Source organism: Sebastes fasciatus, chromosome 11 (assembly GCF_043250625.1).
Source record: "Sebastes fasciatus isolate fSebFas1 chromosome 11, fSebFas1.pri, whole genome shotgun sequence".
NCBI lineage: Eukaryota > Metazoa > Chordata > Actinopteri > Perciformes > Sebastidae > Sebastes > Sebastes fasciatus.
Window position 1 is genome coordinate 14,060,800 of NC_133805.1, and position 17,565 is coordinate 14,078,364.

Genomic DNA, 17,565 nt, shown 5'->3' on the forward strand with positions numbered 1-17,565 from the left:
CACATCCTGCGGGAGCCGACCGGCTAACATTTCCCTACTGTACCACCAGTAAGTGTGTTAAAAGCCCTGCGATTAGTGCTATTAGTTTTGTGTAAAACAGAAATGGCCCTACGCGTTGAGAGACACTGAGAAGATGAGACCGACTGAATTACTGCAGAAAGAAAACCAGAGTGATTTCACACCTGATTATCTCCCCATTTATTCCAGTTCTCTGTCAGGACCGACACATTTCCCCTCATCTGTTCCACCCTGTGTGCATGTGTGTGTCGTACAGAGAGAGAGAGAGAATCTATCCAGACGTAGGTGTTGGTGGAAAGATATTGCATTTACTGTATTAGGACTTTAAAGTTGTGTCATTTTTAAGAGCAGGTCAGTCTGCGGGAGACTCATTTGAACGCAATTAAATTCCAAAAATACACGTTAAACAGCAATAAAACCCTTTTTGATGCACCACAACACCAGCCCCCAGAGATTCAAAAATATTCATGCGAGCGAGGAAAGCTGAGGAGCTGAAATCAGTTTTGAAAGCTCAGCAGTCGCTGTTTTACAAACCCATAAATCCTACGTTTAACGCTGCCACAGACTAGACTATGACTGCGAGCCACGCTTTTCCCCAGACACAAGTGCCTTCTTTGGATGAGGGATTTTATAAAGATAGAAGAAGGAAAAGACTGTTACCTGTTTGATATGCATTGAAAAAAAACATGGTGGCATGTAATGTTTGTCACTGGTTCCCACTGATTCATACGGTCTTTGTTTCATTTATTAAATCCGCTACAACACACACACAGGTCCAGTATTATTAATGGGGCGATCCAATCACTCTCCGTACCCGTAATGACTGAGAGCAGTAATGAATGAGAGCAAGATAATCATCCCCAATCTTTGTCTCCTTGGTTCTTTGCTCGGGAAGCTGTGGGATCGGCCTCTAATCAACACTTCAATTTGGCCTCCTGACATTACCAATTTACCGACAGGCTGAATTCCTTTGTGTGCTCTCATGGATTTAGCTCTATTTAAAGGTCTTTCGGCCCTCTCTCTTTCTCTCTCAGCCATTCTTCTGCCTGTCGAAGGAAACTCTCAAACGTCATTCGCTTCACTTCTTCTTTTTGTTGCTCTGTTGAATTAGATGTCGGTTTTCAGATTTGTCAATGAGCACCGAGTTGTTGCACTACAAACAAAGAGTTCAGTTAAAGCTACCTGTGGGCCCTGAGAGCTTGTAGTCAGTCAACAACACCATCTCTCTGTTTGAGTTTTCCTGCTGTTGTCTCTCTTGCGGCACACAAAGAGGAACTAAAGTCTGTCTATGAACTCGCTCTGAATTGTATCCATCTGTTGCTGTTGAGGACGAGTTGCACCGTTTCCACGACAACGCTTCTTTAACGTTTCCTGTTTGAACATCTTGTGAGGGTGATGTCATGACTTCTGTCAGGTGAACAGGGTTTGTCTTAGCGCTCAGGAATCCTGACCAGAGCAGAGACGTGGTGTAATGGGTTTTGTTTATGTCCACGGAAAACCTTCTTTTAACCTTTTTAATCATGAAAAGTTGACCGAGCACGCTTCTTTTTCCAGCAATTTCCCCTCAGTTTCCCACCTTCACACATGGATAGTCCTCTGCTGTTTGCCGCTGAGCTGCTCCACTGGAGCCGTTTAAGGTAGAGTGCCTCGCTCAAAGGCATCTCAACACTCTCTTCTCACTCTCCTCACTAAGTGGCATTGCTCGTTCGCGTTTCCATTTTTTCATTCAGTGCGTTCACAAGAAACCAGGCTACTCCGTGTTTTGCAGGTAAACGGAGAACGCATTTGCTTGCATTGTAACGTGGTGACTGTAACCATAACCACACCAGGATAAAAAAATCTGTATCAGGTTATAACGTGAACATTTTATTGTTAGGTGTAAGATGTTTTTCACGTTATAACAAGATATTCTCACGTTTATTAAAACATACAAACTTATCACTTTATAACAAGAAACTTTTCTTGTTATAAGTTTGTATGTCGTCATAACTTATTGTTATAACATAAAAAAGTTTCATGTTGTAACGTGATCATCACGTTTATTGTAATTACATGAAACATTTCACGATATAACGTGATAACTTAGTATATTGTAATAAGTAGTATATATATAACATGATAAGGTTGTATGTCGTAATAATGTGAAAATATATTGTTAAAATGTGAAAAATGTTATTATAACAATTAACTTTTCATGTTTTGTGATGTGATACTGATCTGTTTTTTTTCCTGGTGCGGCAGCAATACGCTTCCGTATAAATCCACATATACTTGCAGAAGTTCAGTAATCACAGTTATCCTCTCCCCCCCCGACCTTATGTCAAAAGCATAACTTGCTTATTTTAACAGTTGCAGTGATGCAAGACACTCCTTTCATCCCACTGCACTGTCGAAAAACAGCAAGTTTTTGTCTGAAATGCACATGTGAAAAGCTGATTAGAAACCTGGCTTCATGTATGGCCAAGAAACATGGCTGAGGTCAACAGATTTCTCAATCCCCTACCCGGAAACCTGGTTACTGAAGTGCATGTAAACACACTGACAGAGCTGGAAGCTATAAACACTGCTACACAGTACACCAACAATTCTCAGGCTGATTTTTTTTATTCTCATAAAGTAAGTAAAATAAAGATTTGGCCTGTGATGGATCAGAAAACCTGCTGTCGTAGCCATGTTGTAAACCTAATGAAGCCAGGATGTGCATCGTTTACTTCAATATTTAGCTTTTAATATTCAAATACATCAATAAATGTAATTAAGTAAATAAGCAAACCATCTGCGACTCAGAGTGAAGCTGGCCAACAATTTTCTGCACACATTGTTTTTTTCTGTGTTTGTGTTTGAAAGCTCGATGAACATGCATTGTGTGCACACAGGATTACTCTTTACTAAATGTCTACAATTAGTGTGTGTATTGGTGTGAATATTGTTACAGCAGTTTTGCATGTCGTAACCTTGGAGACAATCAGCACCTTAAAATGGCTTTGCAGGGCTGAACGTGGCATTTTCAGTTCTTTCACAATATGTGAAATATTGAGCAATTGTATCTGTAGGTCAAAACTGTAACATTTTGACACGTCAACCCACATATACTGGGGAAGTCAGACATGACTTAAATGTCATGGTCTAGTTTAAGATGTAATAACGCTGAGCTTCCTTTTTTACTCATTTCATTTCCTATCTCGCTAGGTGTAAATGTGCATTAAATAAATGATTCAGCTTAGTCTCGTTCTGAAACACAAAAAAGGTCACTGACTTACTACAGCTGATTTTTTTTTTAAGATTCATACAAGAAGCTTTAAAAGTGATTCATACTTACTTATCAGAGACACCATGACCTGCAGCGATAAATTAATCTGTGATATGAATTTCTAAGGATGTTAGAGGGAGTGTTGAACAGCAGAGGGCATATTCTTTTTTCTCCTTGACTGTCCCCCTCACACCCGTAACACTGCTGGTTTCAATTATCCAGGCAAGTTAGTGTTTTTTTGGCATCACACACGAGTCTCGTATGCGGAAAACTTTTACATTGTGTCTGTTTCTATGTGACAGGATACACTTTAGATGTTATGGAAATCCTATTGGGTCCTAAGCAGACAAATTGGTGGAGCATCTTTCATAGAAAAGTGACTGATTTGACAGCTGGAGACCTCTTTGAGCAAGGACTGTATGATGTATTCTTAAAGATGTAGTATGTAGGATTTGGCGGCATCTAGCGGGGAAGTTGCATATTGCGACCAACTGAAACTTCTCTCGTGTGCCAAGCGTGAAGGAGAACTACGATGGCCGATGCGAAAACGTGAAAACGAAAGCGAATGGTCCTATCTAGATCCAGTGTTTGGTTTGTCCATTCCGAGCTAATGTAGAAACATGGCTCCATGACGAGAAGCCGCTCCTTATGTAGATATAAACTGCTCATTCTAAGGTAACGAAAACAAAATAATTTTTATTTCCAGGTGATTACACACTGAAGAAAACATACTTATTGATATTATATTCCAATTCTGCCAATAGATCCCCCTCAATGCAACACCCTGTTTTTTTAAATATAGTCATGAACAAGTATGAATAGAGCCTTATACCACGAATAAAACACAGCAAATGCAATACAGATACTTATACAGAACCCATAAAAGGCTTTCATAGCATATGTTCTCCTTATATTTCACTATAAAAGTCAACATTGGATTTGTACTTGTGTGCTTTCATGATTTCAAAGCTGGGATTTTTTATATTTGTGAAGTGAGCAGTGCTGAAGTTAATATATTGTGTAACAATAAGTATTGTGAATCTATGAAGATATTGTTTTGTTATCTGGCACCAATCCCTTTAGTCGTCTCCACAGTGTTTTTTGGGGGGGGGTGTTATGATCTCCTGTAAAATCCATCTTCACCATGTGTTTCAAGTCCTGTTTCTTTCTCAAAACACAATTTCCTTTTCAGTTTTTTTTCTGAAGTTACAGTCTTGGATCTCTTACCCTCCTACTGAACGTCTTCTGTTTTATCTGTCATTCTGCCTTACTTACTTATCCATCACTTTATCTCCGTCTCTTTATCTAATTCACATTGCCCCTTCGTCCCCTCACCCTCTGCTGGGCGCCATGCCCAGACAGCTACTGTAGCTCGCTCTGTTGGCCGGTACTGCAGCAGTCCAGTCCAACCTCACACCGCTGCCCCGCCCTCTGTCCTAAAGACTGCATAAGTTACTAACAACAAAAGAAATGTTGAGACTGTAGTCAGAGATTTGTAATCCTGGTTTAATCTTCATTATGGTTATTCTGCTACTTTCTTCTGAATTGATATGATCAGTTGCTACTCTAAAGTCTAAAACTGAGTCTGACACCTGTGTACATTCATGGCCACTCACCTCAAGACTTGATCGTGACAAAACGTTATTAATGTGCTTTAATATGATGTGCTTGTGAGATGGATGACTGCTATGTAGTGAGGGCATCCATTGTAGAGTGTGCCAGAATAAAAAGAGTAGAGGACGTCACTTTGCAGTGAATCATTATAGACGGGGTATGTAGCTGCACTGCGGGTCGTTTCGCCTCAATGGTTTTACGTGGAATAGTGTACGAGTTGTTTACGGGCCTAAAGTTAGGAAGGAGTGGGAGAAAATTGAAAAAAAAAAAAACTTTAATGCAGGTAAGTCTTAGTAACAACGATAATATTTGCAATGAAATTAAGTGGCTGCCCCCTCTTAGTCGATTAGTCGACTAATCGTTTTGGTCTTAGTCTACTAAGATATCTTTAGTCAATTAGTTGTTTTTTGGCTCTTTTCATGCTGAATGACTTATTTCCAAGCACCTTATGAGCACATCTCTGGTAAACACAAGATTTAAAGCAGTTCTTTTATATGATTCTTTATGAAGAAACTCTTTCTTCAGATCTGTCGATTAAATCAACTAACCAATCGGTCAACAAAATCGCATGAGTAATAGTCAACTAAGAATTTCTTTGGTCGAGGACAGCCCTAAAAATGAAGTACACAAAAAAACACAATCGCAGTGGTCTCAGTGCTTTTCTCTCCTTTCATTAGTTCACTTCCTCTGTTGAAAACCGGAGGCCCGTAGAACAGATTCCACGATTGATTTACACAGATGAGGTGATAGGAAGAGAGAGTGTGTGTGGCACAAAAATAGAAAAAGCTGACAAGCGAGTTTCTGTTTGAATTGTTTAATTTGCATGTTAAATCATCCAGCCAGTCCAATCAATAAAAAAGCAATTATACGCATTAAATTCCCATGGTAAAGAATAAGGAGTAATGAAGACACATTTTGAGTTGTTAGGAGTATTTTTTAGCAGTGTGTTTTTCAGTTTTGATGAATCTAGGCTCTCAGTTTTCCCTTGCCGCTACTCTTTATGCTAAGCTAGGCTAATCATGTCCTGGAGCTGACCCTGTTCTACACACACACACTGAAGAAATTGAAATCGATCTCTTCGTCCAGCACAAACAATTTTCTTCCTTTCCGCTGGCGATGCTGAGTGATCAATGATTGTTTTCGCTGTAGCTGTTTCACATAAACTTGAGAGAACAGTTCAACCTTTGTATCTAATTCACGTAAAGTTTATGTTGGTGGCCCACATATGTGTTTTTTAGGTCACTGGGTCATGTCCTCATGCTAAACTGTGTTTCTCAGTAACTGTGGTGAGTGTCCCGTGATTATGCTACATGCGCAGAAACAGGCCCCTACCACATAGAAGAAATAGAAATACATTTTATCAAATGAACACATTCATGTTTCATTGCTGTGTCGTATTATCATACAAATAATTTACAGCAAAAACGACATTAAAGGAACAGTGTCTAACATTTCAGGGGATTTATTAGCAGAAATGGAATATAATATTCATAACTATGTTTTCATTAATGTATAATCACCTGAAACCAAGAATTGTGTTTTCGTTAGCTTAGAATGAGCCCTTCATGTCTACATAGGGAGCGGGTCCTCTCCACGGAGTTCGCCATGTTGGTCCGCCATGTTTCTACAGTAGCCCAGAATGGACAAACCAAACACTGAGCACAGAGCCTTTTCAGTTTTTATGTTACCTGAAGGCCACCGTAGTTCTCGCTTGTGAAACTGCTGTAACGTGAGCCGAAGAGTGCAAAACCGTGTTACCGCCAGCCGGCATCTGACTTCCATTGCTCCAAAAGTAGTGTTATTACGGTAAGGATGGCCTCAGAGCGAAGCATTACCAAGGTTTTGCACTCGGTGGCTCACGTTACCACAGTCTTGGAAATGGAGGAGTGACAAAGGGATACTCAGTTGGTTGCAATCTGCAACCACACCACTAGATGCCACCAAATCCTACACACTGTACCTTTAACAATACAGGTAATAAAAAAAATACAATTTCTCTGTCTCCTTACTTTACGGATGGGCTGAAAAAAGTGCTCAGTTAGTTTACCATAACTCTATTATATTTCACAATTTGTTTGTTTACTATACTTGTGACGTTTAAAGATTTATAGTCGTTAGTTTGAAAAGTTGGTTCCTTAAAGCTTTGGCCTCATGGCAGCAACTCCTATGTAAAGGAGGACCAATCACGTTACTAAGAACTGATGTTATGCAATATCATAAACTACGGTGGCTCACGAGTTTATTCGTTAAGCAACATCCAATGATGGTAGCACAATGTAAGAGAATTACACTCAGGATATATGGTAATATGATTCTGCATATCTTAATCCTTACAAGCTGAAAAAGAGCAACTAAATCGACTTTGAGCTGCTCATGGAAAACTGATTGTTGATATTGTACAGACATACAGAAACTCGGGGATGGATGTACGTTGCTAGGTTACCTAAAGTGAGAGAAGTAACACCAGAGTGGGTAAAGCTTTATTGGATTGTGTTCAGACCACTGGCTCCTTCATCTTGTGCTTTCAAAAGGAAAAACACAATGTGCATCCTGTTGCTGCTCTGAGCGGAGAACATTTCTTGCACGCAGCGCCGTTGTAAAGTTGAAGTATCTCAGCTTTTAGCTAAAGAATGCCGCCCATCAAATGGGTTGTCAGTTGTCTCATGGCAACAGCAGCAGTAGCCATGATGAGTGCTTCCCCCAAACAGCTGTTGCATTGCCAGATAGATAAAAGGTGCCGCTGGATCCAAGAGCCAAAGTTGTGTTTAGCTTTGTGTCGTGATTCTTTTTGGAGAGCACTCTGTTACTATTACCTCGCTGTTTGAAGGGGAAAGCCCCCTTACATTGTGCGATGGTGATTCCCTCTTTTTAATAAGTTTACTTTTACTTTCTCATGATATAGTAGTGTCTCTTATGTTACAGAGTACTCCTGACCAACAGTGCTCTTTGATAATACATAAGACAGATTTCTGATTAACATAAACCAGATGAGTGCTATAAATGTAATGTAACACATAGAAGAGTTTGTGCCCACTGTTTGTGTCATAAGCTTACACAGGTGACTCACAGCCAATATAAAGTTGGTAATGAGAAGTGACAGTATTACCAGACCATGTGCTAAGATTTCATCTTGCGCAATGAAGCCCAATAAAAATGATAATACCATATCACATTCCAGTTGATTCATAGCTATGTCAGAGATACAATACAAAGACCTTGAGGGAGAAGACTAACTGTTCCATGGTGCTGGATAGGTAGACAGCTAAAGGCAACACTTAAGTAAAGGATAATGTACAGCGAGCCTGTCATTGTTGTGAAATAAACCCTGACAGGGCGATGCGGCAGAAGGAGTTTATTTCACAGCAATGACCGGCTTGCTGTACATTATCTCAATTATTACACGGCTACTTACTTATGAAATCAATAATTTGACCCAAAAACGGTCCACCAGAGTCCGACATCAGAACTGTGGCCATAGCAACGGTTTGTTATACATAGCAACGGTCTGCTATAAAGAAATAACAGACCGTAAAACGCTGTGATTGACCAATCAGAATCGAGTATTCAACAAAGCCGTGTAATAAATGCTAATAATGCACTAACTTGGTCTAGTTACAAAAGTTATTTAACACTTAGAAATCTCAGACATGATAAAGACCCTGAAAACTTGATCATAAATGTCATTATAACATTCATTATGAAAGACTAAATAGCAAAAATCAAAGTTAGAGGGAAATGAGTTTAAAAGAGTACTCCCCTGATTTAGCCCTGATATCCCCTGATTGCACTCCCAGTAACATTGTTAGACTCACGCGTCATGATTTTTTTTTTCTAAAAGAAGAGGATAGTGGATGTAAACGTACCAGAGATATCCTCTTTTTTTTATTCCATGCATTTTTTGTTTCGGTCAAAACCTGGCGCCTACATTACCCACAATGCAACTCGATCGCTGACAGTTCAGATTTCATGCAGCTCCCTCGGGAGCCACAAAATGCTTTTACAACTTTTTGTAGTTCCCTTTAATGCTCAAAAACTCAGTTGACTGAGAAAATGTGTTTTTAGTGCCTTTTAACATACATAATTTAACGGGCTAGCAGGGTCCAGCTCCATGACAACGTCCTGAAAAATATTTTTTTTGTTACATTTTGGCATCAGACTCATCCATGTGCCATGCAGAGTCGTGCATGTAGATTTTGAATCCAACCGAACACACTTGCTAATAAATTCACTGATAGCTTGCACAGTGCAACCAGGAGGAAGTGACTGCTGAAAGCATCTGGTGTAGTGTTTTTTGGTTGCAGTGAAACCCTGTAAACATACTGTATCTCTCAGTGAGTGGTGACGCACAGAAGACGTCTCAAACCAAATTAGTGTCACAGCGGCTTTCCATGTCTAATTAAACAAAGCTGTTGTCTGCATGCTTTCTTTGCTCTAATGCTCTACCATACCTCACAAATTAATAGTGTTGAAAAGCTTTTTTATTGCTCCATATAATGTACGAAACGTTTGGCATATTGGTAGCTTTTTAGAATTACTGCACATTTTGAATGAACTGAACCAACTCCAGTGTGAGGGACGGAGATATTTGTTCTATCTGATTTTATGTGTTCTGGGCTTTTCTGCCCCTGCTGTATGTCCCGGGCCGAGACTGACCTCGTTGGTTACAACACGACTGACCTTGCGTGGGATCATGACTGTGAGCCAGAGATGAGGATTAACTGTCTGTGTCAGCCGAGGAGAGACAGCAATTCCCTCAAGCCAATTGACAATTTGTTCAGATGTAATGAAATGGATGGTCGACGACACGTACCTCGGTTCTGCCACAAAAACCTGCATGCAGTGACAGTGATTGCCTCATTTTTGCAAACTGAAAAAAGCAAAGAATATAAAAGAATAACAATGACAACCTCAACCGTTCTTCTTTAACAGTTTATTGTCTAACTTTTTAATAGTTCATTTTTATGCATCTGCCTTTCATTGTAATTACTGAAGTATACAAGAATGTTGCATATTCTCACGTTTCGTAAGCATCCCCAGTGTTTGCACAATGTGTCTCATTTCCTGATCATTTTAGAAGCAAAACCAGTACAATTTAAGCAATTCTGCTATGAAAGGCTTTATAATTATAAACCTGCATGGGAACTGAACATGTGGCCAACAATAGATTCACCACAGGGCAGAATGGTAACTATTGTAACCACAGGGCTTTGAGCAGAAAAGGATTTCATTTATCATGCAGTGCCGATGTATAATTTATCATTAGATGGTGCTTAATAGGAGTTTTTAACAGTTTTAAAAGTCGGCAGCACATGGCAAAAAGTATCCATGAAAAACATGTAACAGTCCAATCACGTTTACACAGACTCTGAAACTTTTGTCCGTCATTAAAGTCTTGGGAACAGGTTTGATTTTCTGCATTTTTTCGCATCCGAGAAACGTCAAAAGAGGGTTGTTTGACCACTTAGAGCCACAATCTGTGCAAACATCATCATCCAAAATGGCATGATAAACATTCACTTCGTCTCCCAGCACAAAGCACTTTACGATAAAGAAATAAAAGAATACAGAAATGCAAAATGTAAAGATAGATTGTGGCAGGTGATTGCACAACAGCTTGGAATCGGGGATGGTTGCAAAACACAAGATGTAGTAAAGATTAGACAGTTGTGATTGTGCTCTAGGATAGATGTCTAATGCTAATGCTAATGTCATTCATTTATTAACCCCGTTTTGGACTAGCGCTATCCATTGCACCCACATAATTAATTCAGTTTTGTCTTGTACTGCAATTTTTTTACGACGAATAGAAGAATAAAATGCATCAGACTCTGCAGAACTTTTTTTATTGGATGATGGGATTAAAAAATATGAAAAATACAGACTTCAGAGATCTTGAGATGGACAAGCTGGACTGAAAACAGTGATTGTGATCATAGTTACTTTAGGAAAGCCTCCTGAATGGACTAAAGGCTAACCTTTGACCCCCATTATACCGACATGGAGCCATCATTCCAGTTTTCACTTCAGTGCTCTCCCACCTATCTCCTCCGCTGTCAGAGCTTGTATCCCACCCGTCCTCCTCACTGCTCAGTTTCTTAAGCTCTGCCTTCGCTCTCTCCTCTTCATCTTCTCCTCTATTTATCTTCCTCTCCGCACATTCCTCCTTGTTCTCTCGCTCTTTCCTCGGGCTATCTCCCTTCTCGTCTTCTTCTGTCTCTAACCTCTGCTCCTGCTGTGGCTCCGTGTTTATCTTCGTCTCCGCTGTCTTTTGTTTTCTCCTCACACTTCCCACATCTGTCTCTGCCTCTGCCTCCAGTCGAGCTCTCAGCTTCTGCTCCCTGCGGCTCCATTCCTCCTCCAGCCTATAGTACATGTGAAGGGAGAAGTGCCACCCTCCGTTCTCCTGCAACACGTCCTCCACTTTACTCAGCAGCTCTCTCACCTGCTCCTGCCCTCCTTCCTTTCTCCCATCTGCCTCACCTCCTCTGCCCTTCCTTCCTGCCTCCTTCTCATTTGTCCTCTGCCAAGTCCCTTCCTGTTTCTTCCCACCTCCATTCACCTCCTGCTTCCTTCTCTCTTGCTTGTCAACGGCGGCCGCCTTGTTATCAAACACGTGGCATCGATAGCGACACTTCTCCATCAGCCACCGCAAGGCGGGGCCTCCTGATTGGATGTGCTCCTCCACGCTGCGCCCTCTTCCCCTCAGCCAGTCTCCACATGTGAACAACACCATCGTGTGTCTCCAGACTGCCGAGGTCAAGATCTCCATCCTCATCTCCACCGCTCTCCTCTCGGGCTCGGTGAAGTCCAGCAGAGGGATCACTAACAAAACAACATGAGGTCCTCCGTCTCCACAGAGAGAAAACGCTCTCAGCAGTTCAATTTTCTCCTCTCGAGGCACAAACACCTCAGATGAGCCCCAGCCGCATGCGTCCACCACGGACACGTGACGTCCAGCGGTGATGCCGCTGGCACTAGTGCTGGTCCCGCCTCCTCTGGTTTCAAAGACCTGCCCCCGGCCCAGCAGGGTGTTACCAGTAGAGCTCTTGCCTGTCCGTCTGGGTCCAACCAGCAAAATATTAAGTTCACGTGAGGCTGGTGGAAAGAGAGAGAGAGGAAGCTTTTAAGCTGCAGCTGACGGCTTAAACTTTCTTTGATTTCAAGATTGTGAACATGGAATTTAGTGTAAGTTAATATGCTCATTATATTGTAGATTGATCAATTACTGAAGTCATGAAAGGCAGAGAAAGGAGTAGGAGGAAGGAGTGAATATATCCATCTCATTATCTTGCTATTTTTTTTTTTTTTATTCCTCTTCCTTGCAGTATTTTTTACACAGGATGTGATTCACTGCTTGTCTTATTAGCATTACTTAAGTGAGAAAACATTTGTTCCCAACATATCCCTGCTACAGAACTGGTCTTTGATCTGGAGCTGATGGCAGGGAGGGCATTAAACGGCTCACTGCCCCTGATAGTCTGCAGGGATCAAAATACAAAGTATGAATTCTGGGATGTGCTTGGCAATCCTTCTTCTGCTTAAAATTGCACATCCAGCATTTCAGAAAACCTTCAACACATTTGCATCTTGGGTTTAAAAACAAGCTTACCAACATCTCCTGGTGGGTTCCAGCTTCCCATTGTGGCAGTGATTCTTGTGGATGATCTCCAGAGGCTGCAGCTGTGGTGGCCCTACACAGTCATGGTGGTGAAACCAGGTTCACCATTAACGTGAAGTCTTGTTTGAGTATTGTCTCTCTGGACGCACTTTCTTCTTCCCGACTGGGCACCGGAGATGCACCTTCCTCTTATCAACACGTTGACTGAAGCGCCTCCCAGTTTTTTATTGCCGACTCTGCGTTCTTGAGAAGCATAAAACTATCTAAACTTTTATGATTCCTGTCAAACTGCCCTACTCTCTCTTTTCCAGGAATGCTTCAGCTGCATTGGACGCTTTACTGTTTTAGAGAGATTGAAGGTTTTCGTCAACATTGGTCATTGTTTAACTAGTGTTTAGTACTGTTGAGTGGCTTCTGAGGAGCTCATTTACAACAAAGGACTAAAGTTTTAGTTTAGGGAGGCTATATAGACAGTTTGTTGCATTATAGCAGAACAGAGGCATCTATCTTTTGTTGCGTCAAAGAAACGATAAAAGTTCCCGGTACATACTTCACATACTACAGTAGATATGATGATATTCAATGCCCTGCAAATAAGAGAAGTCTCATAATGCAGAACTGTACTATAGGCAGTAAATTTAGGGGTCGATAAGTTACTTGTTCGATGTAATACTCTTGCGAAGAAAGTGATCAACACTAATAACTACATGATGGCGTAACCCATGTGGTAATTACTAAAACATGTAGTCATTTTGTTTGAACACCAAAGATGCTTCCTCTTATTTGCTCATAGTTTGTGTGTGTATTTTATGCTACTGCTGTATGCATCAACATGTCCGGTTTGGCACAGTTCAGCAGCGTAGAGCATAGTTGAAAAGCTTTGACGTGAATTTTAATGAATGATTCATCAAGAGACGAAAACTGTAAGAATAAAATGTCCACAAATTAGTGTAATCAGGTTTTTTTTTATTACCACAGTAAACAAATGAAGCGAAGCAGCATAAACGCACCCATCATCTGACTCTGAAATGTAATTACCTCGATGTTTTGAATTCCTGGTTGTCCACAGTAGCCGCGTGCGACACGTTCACAGCCGTCATAGCAGTTTAGCTTCTTTTCTTTTTTTTTAAAGCAGTGGACCTCTCATATTTTTCACGCCACAGCCACATGACCTGTTTGTGTGAATTTGCTCCCTCTCTCTGTCATTATCAGTCCTCTCATGTTGCCACCTTAATCTGAGTTTGTGCACCTCCGATTATAGTTTTGCTCTGACTCTGAATATGTGTTTGTGCATGTATGTGTCATCTTTTTTTTTTTTTTGTGCAGTCTTCATCCTTAATTGTAGGATCCAGTGTCCAGGACAAAAAGTCTCACCAATTTGACTGCTCTATTTTTAAATCAATCTCTTGTGTGTCTGAACTTTATGGAAGTGCAATAGTAAATTGCTGTGGTATGACTTGAGTCTAGTACATTCATATGTGATGAAACGCTGTAATTTACCTCTTCGTATCCACCCGCCTCGTCAGCTTACTTACCGACATTACGCAGAGTGACATTGTGCAATTTACAGCAGGTATAAACTTGTTGTGTTAAGCTGCAGGTTGTACTTGTACAGGAAGTGGAGGTGAGCATTACTGATAATGACACATAATGTGCAGTTGTATTCTACTCTACGGGGAAGGTCTTTTACCTCTTCCTGTCAATCAGCTGAATTTAAAACCGTTGGGGTGGAATATTACACTTCCCTCCAGCCTCTCTTACTGTTTTTTTCTCTGATTCTCAGTGTGTGTGTGTGTGTGTGTGAACAAACAGATAAACACACACTCTGACCTGACAGGTAAAGCCAGCAAAGGATCAGCCGGGTTTTTAGCTCAGTCAGGCTGGTGGTGAGAGGCCGCCTGCTGCGTGTGCGCACGTGTGAGTGCTCACGCTTGTGTTAAGGCACGTGTGTGAATGTGGTTTTCCCACCTTCATTTACACTTAATCTACTGAGGCTACAGCAGCAGGAGCCAAGTTTCCCCAAGTCTCTCCTCTATTTCACCTTTAACTCTTCTCTCCTCCCTCTGTGTGTTTTTCTCTCTTCTGTTTTGATCTTTACTCTTTTGATCCGTTCGTCTGTCTCAACCTCACCTGCTTTGTCGTCACCTGTCTTTATTCTTTTTTCTGACACACACACACTACCAAGGACAAAAGAGGAGTTTTTTTGTAGCAATTACTAATATAAAAAGATAACTTTTGCATTTACAGTATACAAATTTCCAGTCTTGAATGTATATTAAAGGACAAATAATAATAATAATTGCCAATTGACTATTTACACTCATTCTCTTTCGGACCAGGTTGCTCATGTTGGTATTTTTTATTTTTTTAATGCACACTTACAAAATGCCACAGTGGATCAGCATCAGCAGTTTCTCTGCCGATTACACGCAGGGATGAAGGATGGTTTATCATGTTTGAAAAACTGCACGTAAGCAGGAACATTAATTGAAAGTGTGCTTAGTAAATTATGCCGGCACATTTCCTCTAATATTGACATTTTTATGAATAAGGTCCTCCTACCTGCAGTTTGTAACTGTCAAGGATATCTGAGGGTCAGACAGGCCGGCTGGGCTCTTTCCTTTTCTATTTATCACCCTCTCTCCTCTTCGTGTCCATCCTCCTCTCTCATCTCATCATGACCTCTTCCCATCTCTCTCTCTCTGCTTCATCTTCTTTTCTCCTCTTCCTCACCCCAGTCCTCCTCCTCTTCCTCTTCCTCCTCCTCCTCCTCCTCCTCCTCCTCCTCCTCCTCCTCTTCCTCCTCCTCCTCCTCCTCCTCCCCCTCCCCCGCTCCCTTTATTTTTCCACCTCTCCTTCACATCTTTCCTCCTCCTGTTTCTCTTATCAGTCTGCCTCTCATCCCAGAGGAGACGGCGAACAGTGGATTTACAGTAATGCAGGATGGTAAAGAGAGAACAGGGCTTTAAAAAGAAACACTGGCATGGCTTGTATTACCACCAACTCCTCTCCACTAGCCAGCTCTGCCCACAGTGCCCATCTCTTTCTGTGTGACACTAATGTGGCTGGTAAAACATGACTCATACAGACAGATCTGCGCAAACAATTTAAACACCAAAGTTAGCCAAATATCTCAAGACGGAGTTTGCTCAGGGAGGACATCAGAAAAAAAAAACATTTTCACACCCTCCTCTCCCAAAGCTGTGTGGGATGGACTTAGTACAACTATGTTTGTAGCCATTAGTCCTCCCACCCTGCGGCTGCATCCTTTTTTAGTACAAAAGGGTTTTCTAACAAATCCTCCATGGATTGTAGCAACATTACTGCATTAGTTCTGCACAACACACTGCTTCAGTGTTTGTTTAAGTGTGATTGTGCTAAAAAAAACTGGTGGTGTTACACAATGTGCTGGGGAAGAGGATACAGGACACCACCGGAGGTACATTGGTTACGGATAACGCCAACTTCCCTCCGTGGCTTTGAAGGACGCTGGTGTTTTGGAGTTCAACGTCTCGTGTGTTTGAAAAGGAGGACACTGTGCTCAAAGAGTAAAGCTACACCTCCCGCTAGGCTAATCCTTTCCTTTGTTGTGTTGTTCTAAGTGAGGTCTGAATATGATTATTTTGTTCAGTTTCTCCCTTTGTTGTGACGTGAGGAATAACTCACTTTTCTCAATGCGGCTGTTTTGTGTTCAGAATTGACTGAAACATTTATTGAGCTGTTTTTGCTGCACTGCTGTCCTCTCTCAGTAGATCTATAATCCAGGTTTCATATTTATTACACACCTCATTGTATTGTTTTACTTACAATATTAGAGTAGAGTAAGGACCATTGACTAAAGTTGGTCACTGATCAGCATTCAGTGCAGTGGAGCGGTTAAAGTAAAATAAATGTGTGTATTTCATAGCATTTCTTATCTACCAATTACTTCGTTTTAATACACAACGATTTTTTGCAGAACTCATTGTTTGTCCCTGCGTTACTCCACACATTTGTAGTTGTTGTAATGAGCGAGCAGGCAGCCTCTGCAGCACATTTAGCTAAAAGTCCTCATTATTGAGTCAATATGACAATTATAGCTGTGTTACTATCAGAGAATTGCTGAAGTGGCTGCCTAATTAGCTAACTTATGTGTCTTTCTTGTGAAAAGTTTTTGTATTCATGTCAAGCACAGGCCTCCAGGGACTCGTTTCCAACTGAGGATGATAAAAGTCAAAGATGTATAAATGTCTACTTCAGCTCATCTGCCGATTTACTGCCTTAAAGCAGATATAGACTTGGCTCACTGTTAGAAAAGCATAAAACATTTGTAAAATTCTGTAGTATGGAAACTGTTAGCTGTAGAATATGCTGTAACATTAGTTTTACTCTTGTTTCTTTGCTCTTTTAAGCCAGCTGATGGATATTATTAGTAGTTCACATGCAGTGGGCAACCTCCAGTTCTGAAAAGGGAAGCAAATGCAGAAGTGTCTTAAACTTGTACAGCATTCTTTCTAATAGCCAGCAGGGGGCGACTCCTCTGGTTGCAAAAATAAGTCAGATTGTTTAGAAGTCTATGAGAAAATGACTCTACTTCTCACTTGATTTATTACCTCAGTAAACATTGTAAACATGAGTTTATGATCTTAATCGCTAGTTTCAAGTCTTCTTCAATACAGCATGATGTTCATTTAGTAAATTATGGTCCCATTTAGAGTCAAATAGACCAAAAAGCAGGGTATGCTTTAGGGCGGGGCAACTTTGTGACAGGTCGCTACCACGGTGTTGTCCGGTCTGGGAGTTGTACGTATTTTTGTCTTACAACTTTAAGCCTTTCACAGTGTGTTTTCAGTTCATGAAAGTTATTCACATTTTGGTTGCCTAAAAATGTCTTATTCAGCGTTTGGTTGTACTTAGCTCCACCCTCTCGTGTCACTTCTGTTTCCAAAAAACCAAGAGGGCGACGGCCAAAATACCGAACTCGAACTTGCTACAGTAGTTAAAATACTGTTAATAGTATCTATACAGCTCAGAGCTGCTCTGATCGTTCACATAGGCAAAACATGAAGATCCCGAGATTCTCCTT

The 17,565-nt window shown here is 41.0% G+C and overlaps 3 protein-coding genes across 4 annotated transcripts in view; 2 read left to right on the forward strand and 1 right to left on the reverse strand.

Moving 5' to 3' along the window:
- LOC141777006 (SPRY domain-containing SOCS box protein 4-like) overlaps positions 1–17,565 on the forward strand; it is an 84,196-nt gene that overhangs the window by 54,811 nt on the left and 11,820 nt on the right. The gene's annotated exons all lie outside the window — the stretch shown is intronic.
- Positions 4,840–17,565, forward strand: part of rbp2b (retinol binding protein 2b, cellular) — a 232,898-nt gene continuing 220,172 nt past the window's right edge. The window contains exon 1 of the mRNA XM_074650917.1: positions 4,840–4,847. The gene's annotated coding sequence lies outside the window, so the exon portion shown is untranslated. The remainder of the gene's footprint in view (positions 4,848–17,565) is intronic.
- Positions 9,496–12,732, reverse strand: LOC141777004 (GTPase IMAP family member 7). Its single transcript, XM_074650910.1, has 2 exons — positions 12,492–12,732; positions 9,496–11,977 (listed from the first exon to the last, which is right to left on the reverse strand). Exons 1-2 carry the CDS (start codon positions 12,520–12,522, stop codon positions 10,824–10,826), a joined length of 1,185 nt encoding a protein of 394 aa, XP_074507011.1. The 5' UTR covers positions 12,523–12,732; the 3' UTR covers positions 9,496–10,823.

Bases quoted from the DNA above. Each gene is read 5' to 3' on its own strand.
- LOC141777004 (XM_074650910.1), bottom strand. From the start codon at position 12,522: ATGGGAAGCTGGAACCCACCAGGAGATGTTG. The intron at 11,978-12,491 runs GTAAGCTTGTTT...TCTTTCCACCAG, and splicing joins GAACCCACCAGGAGATGTTG to CCTCACGTGAACTTAATATT.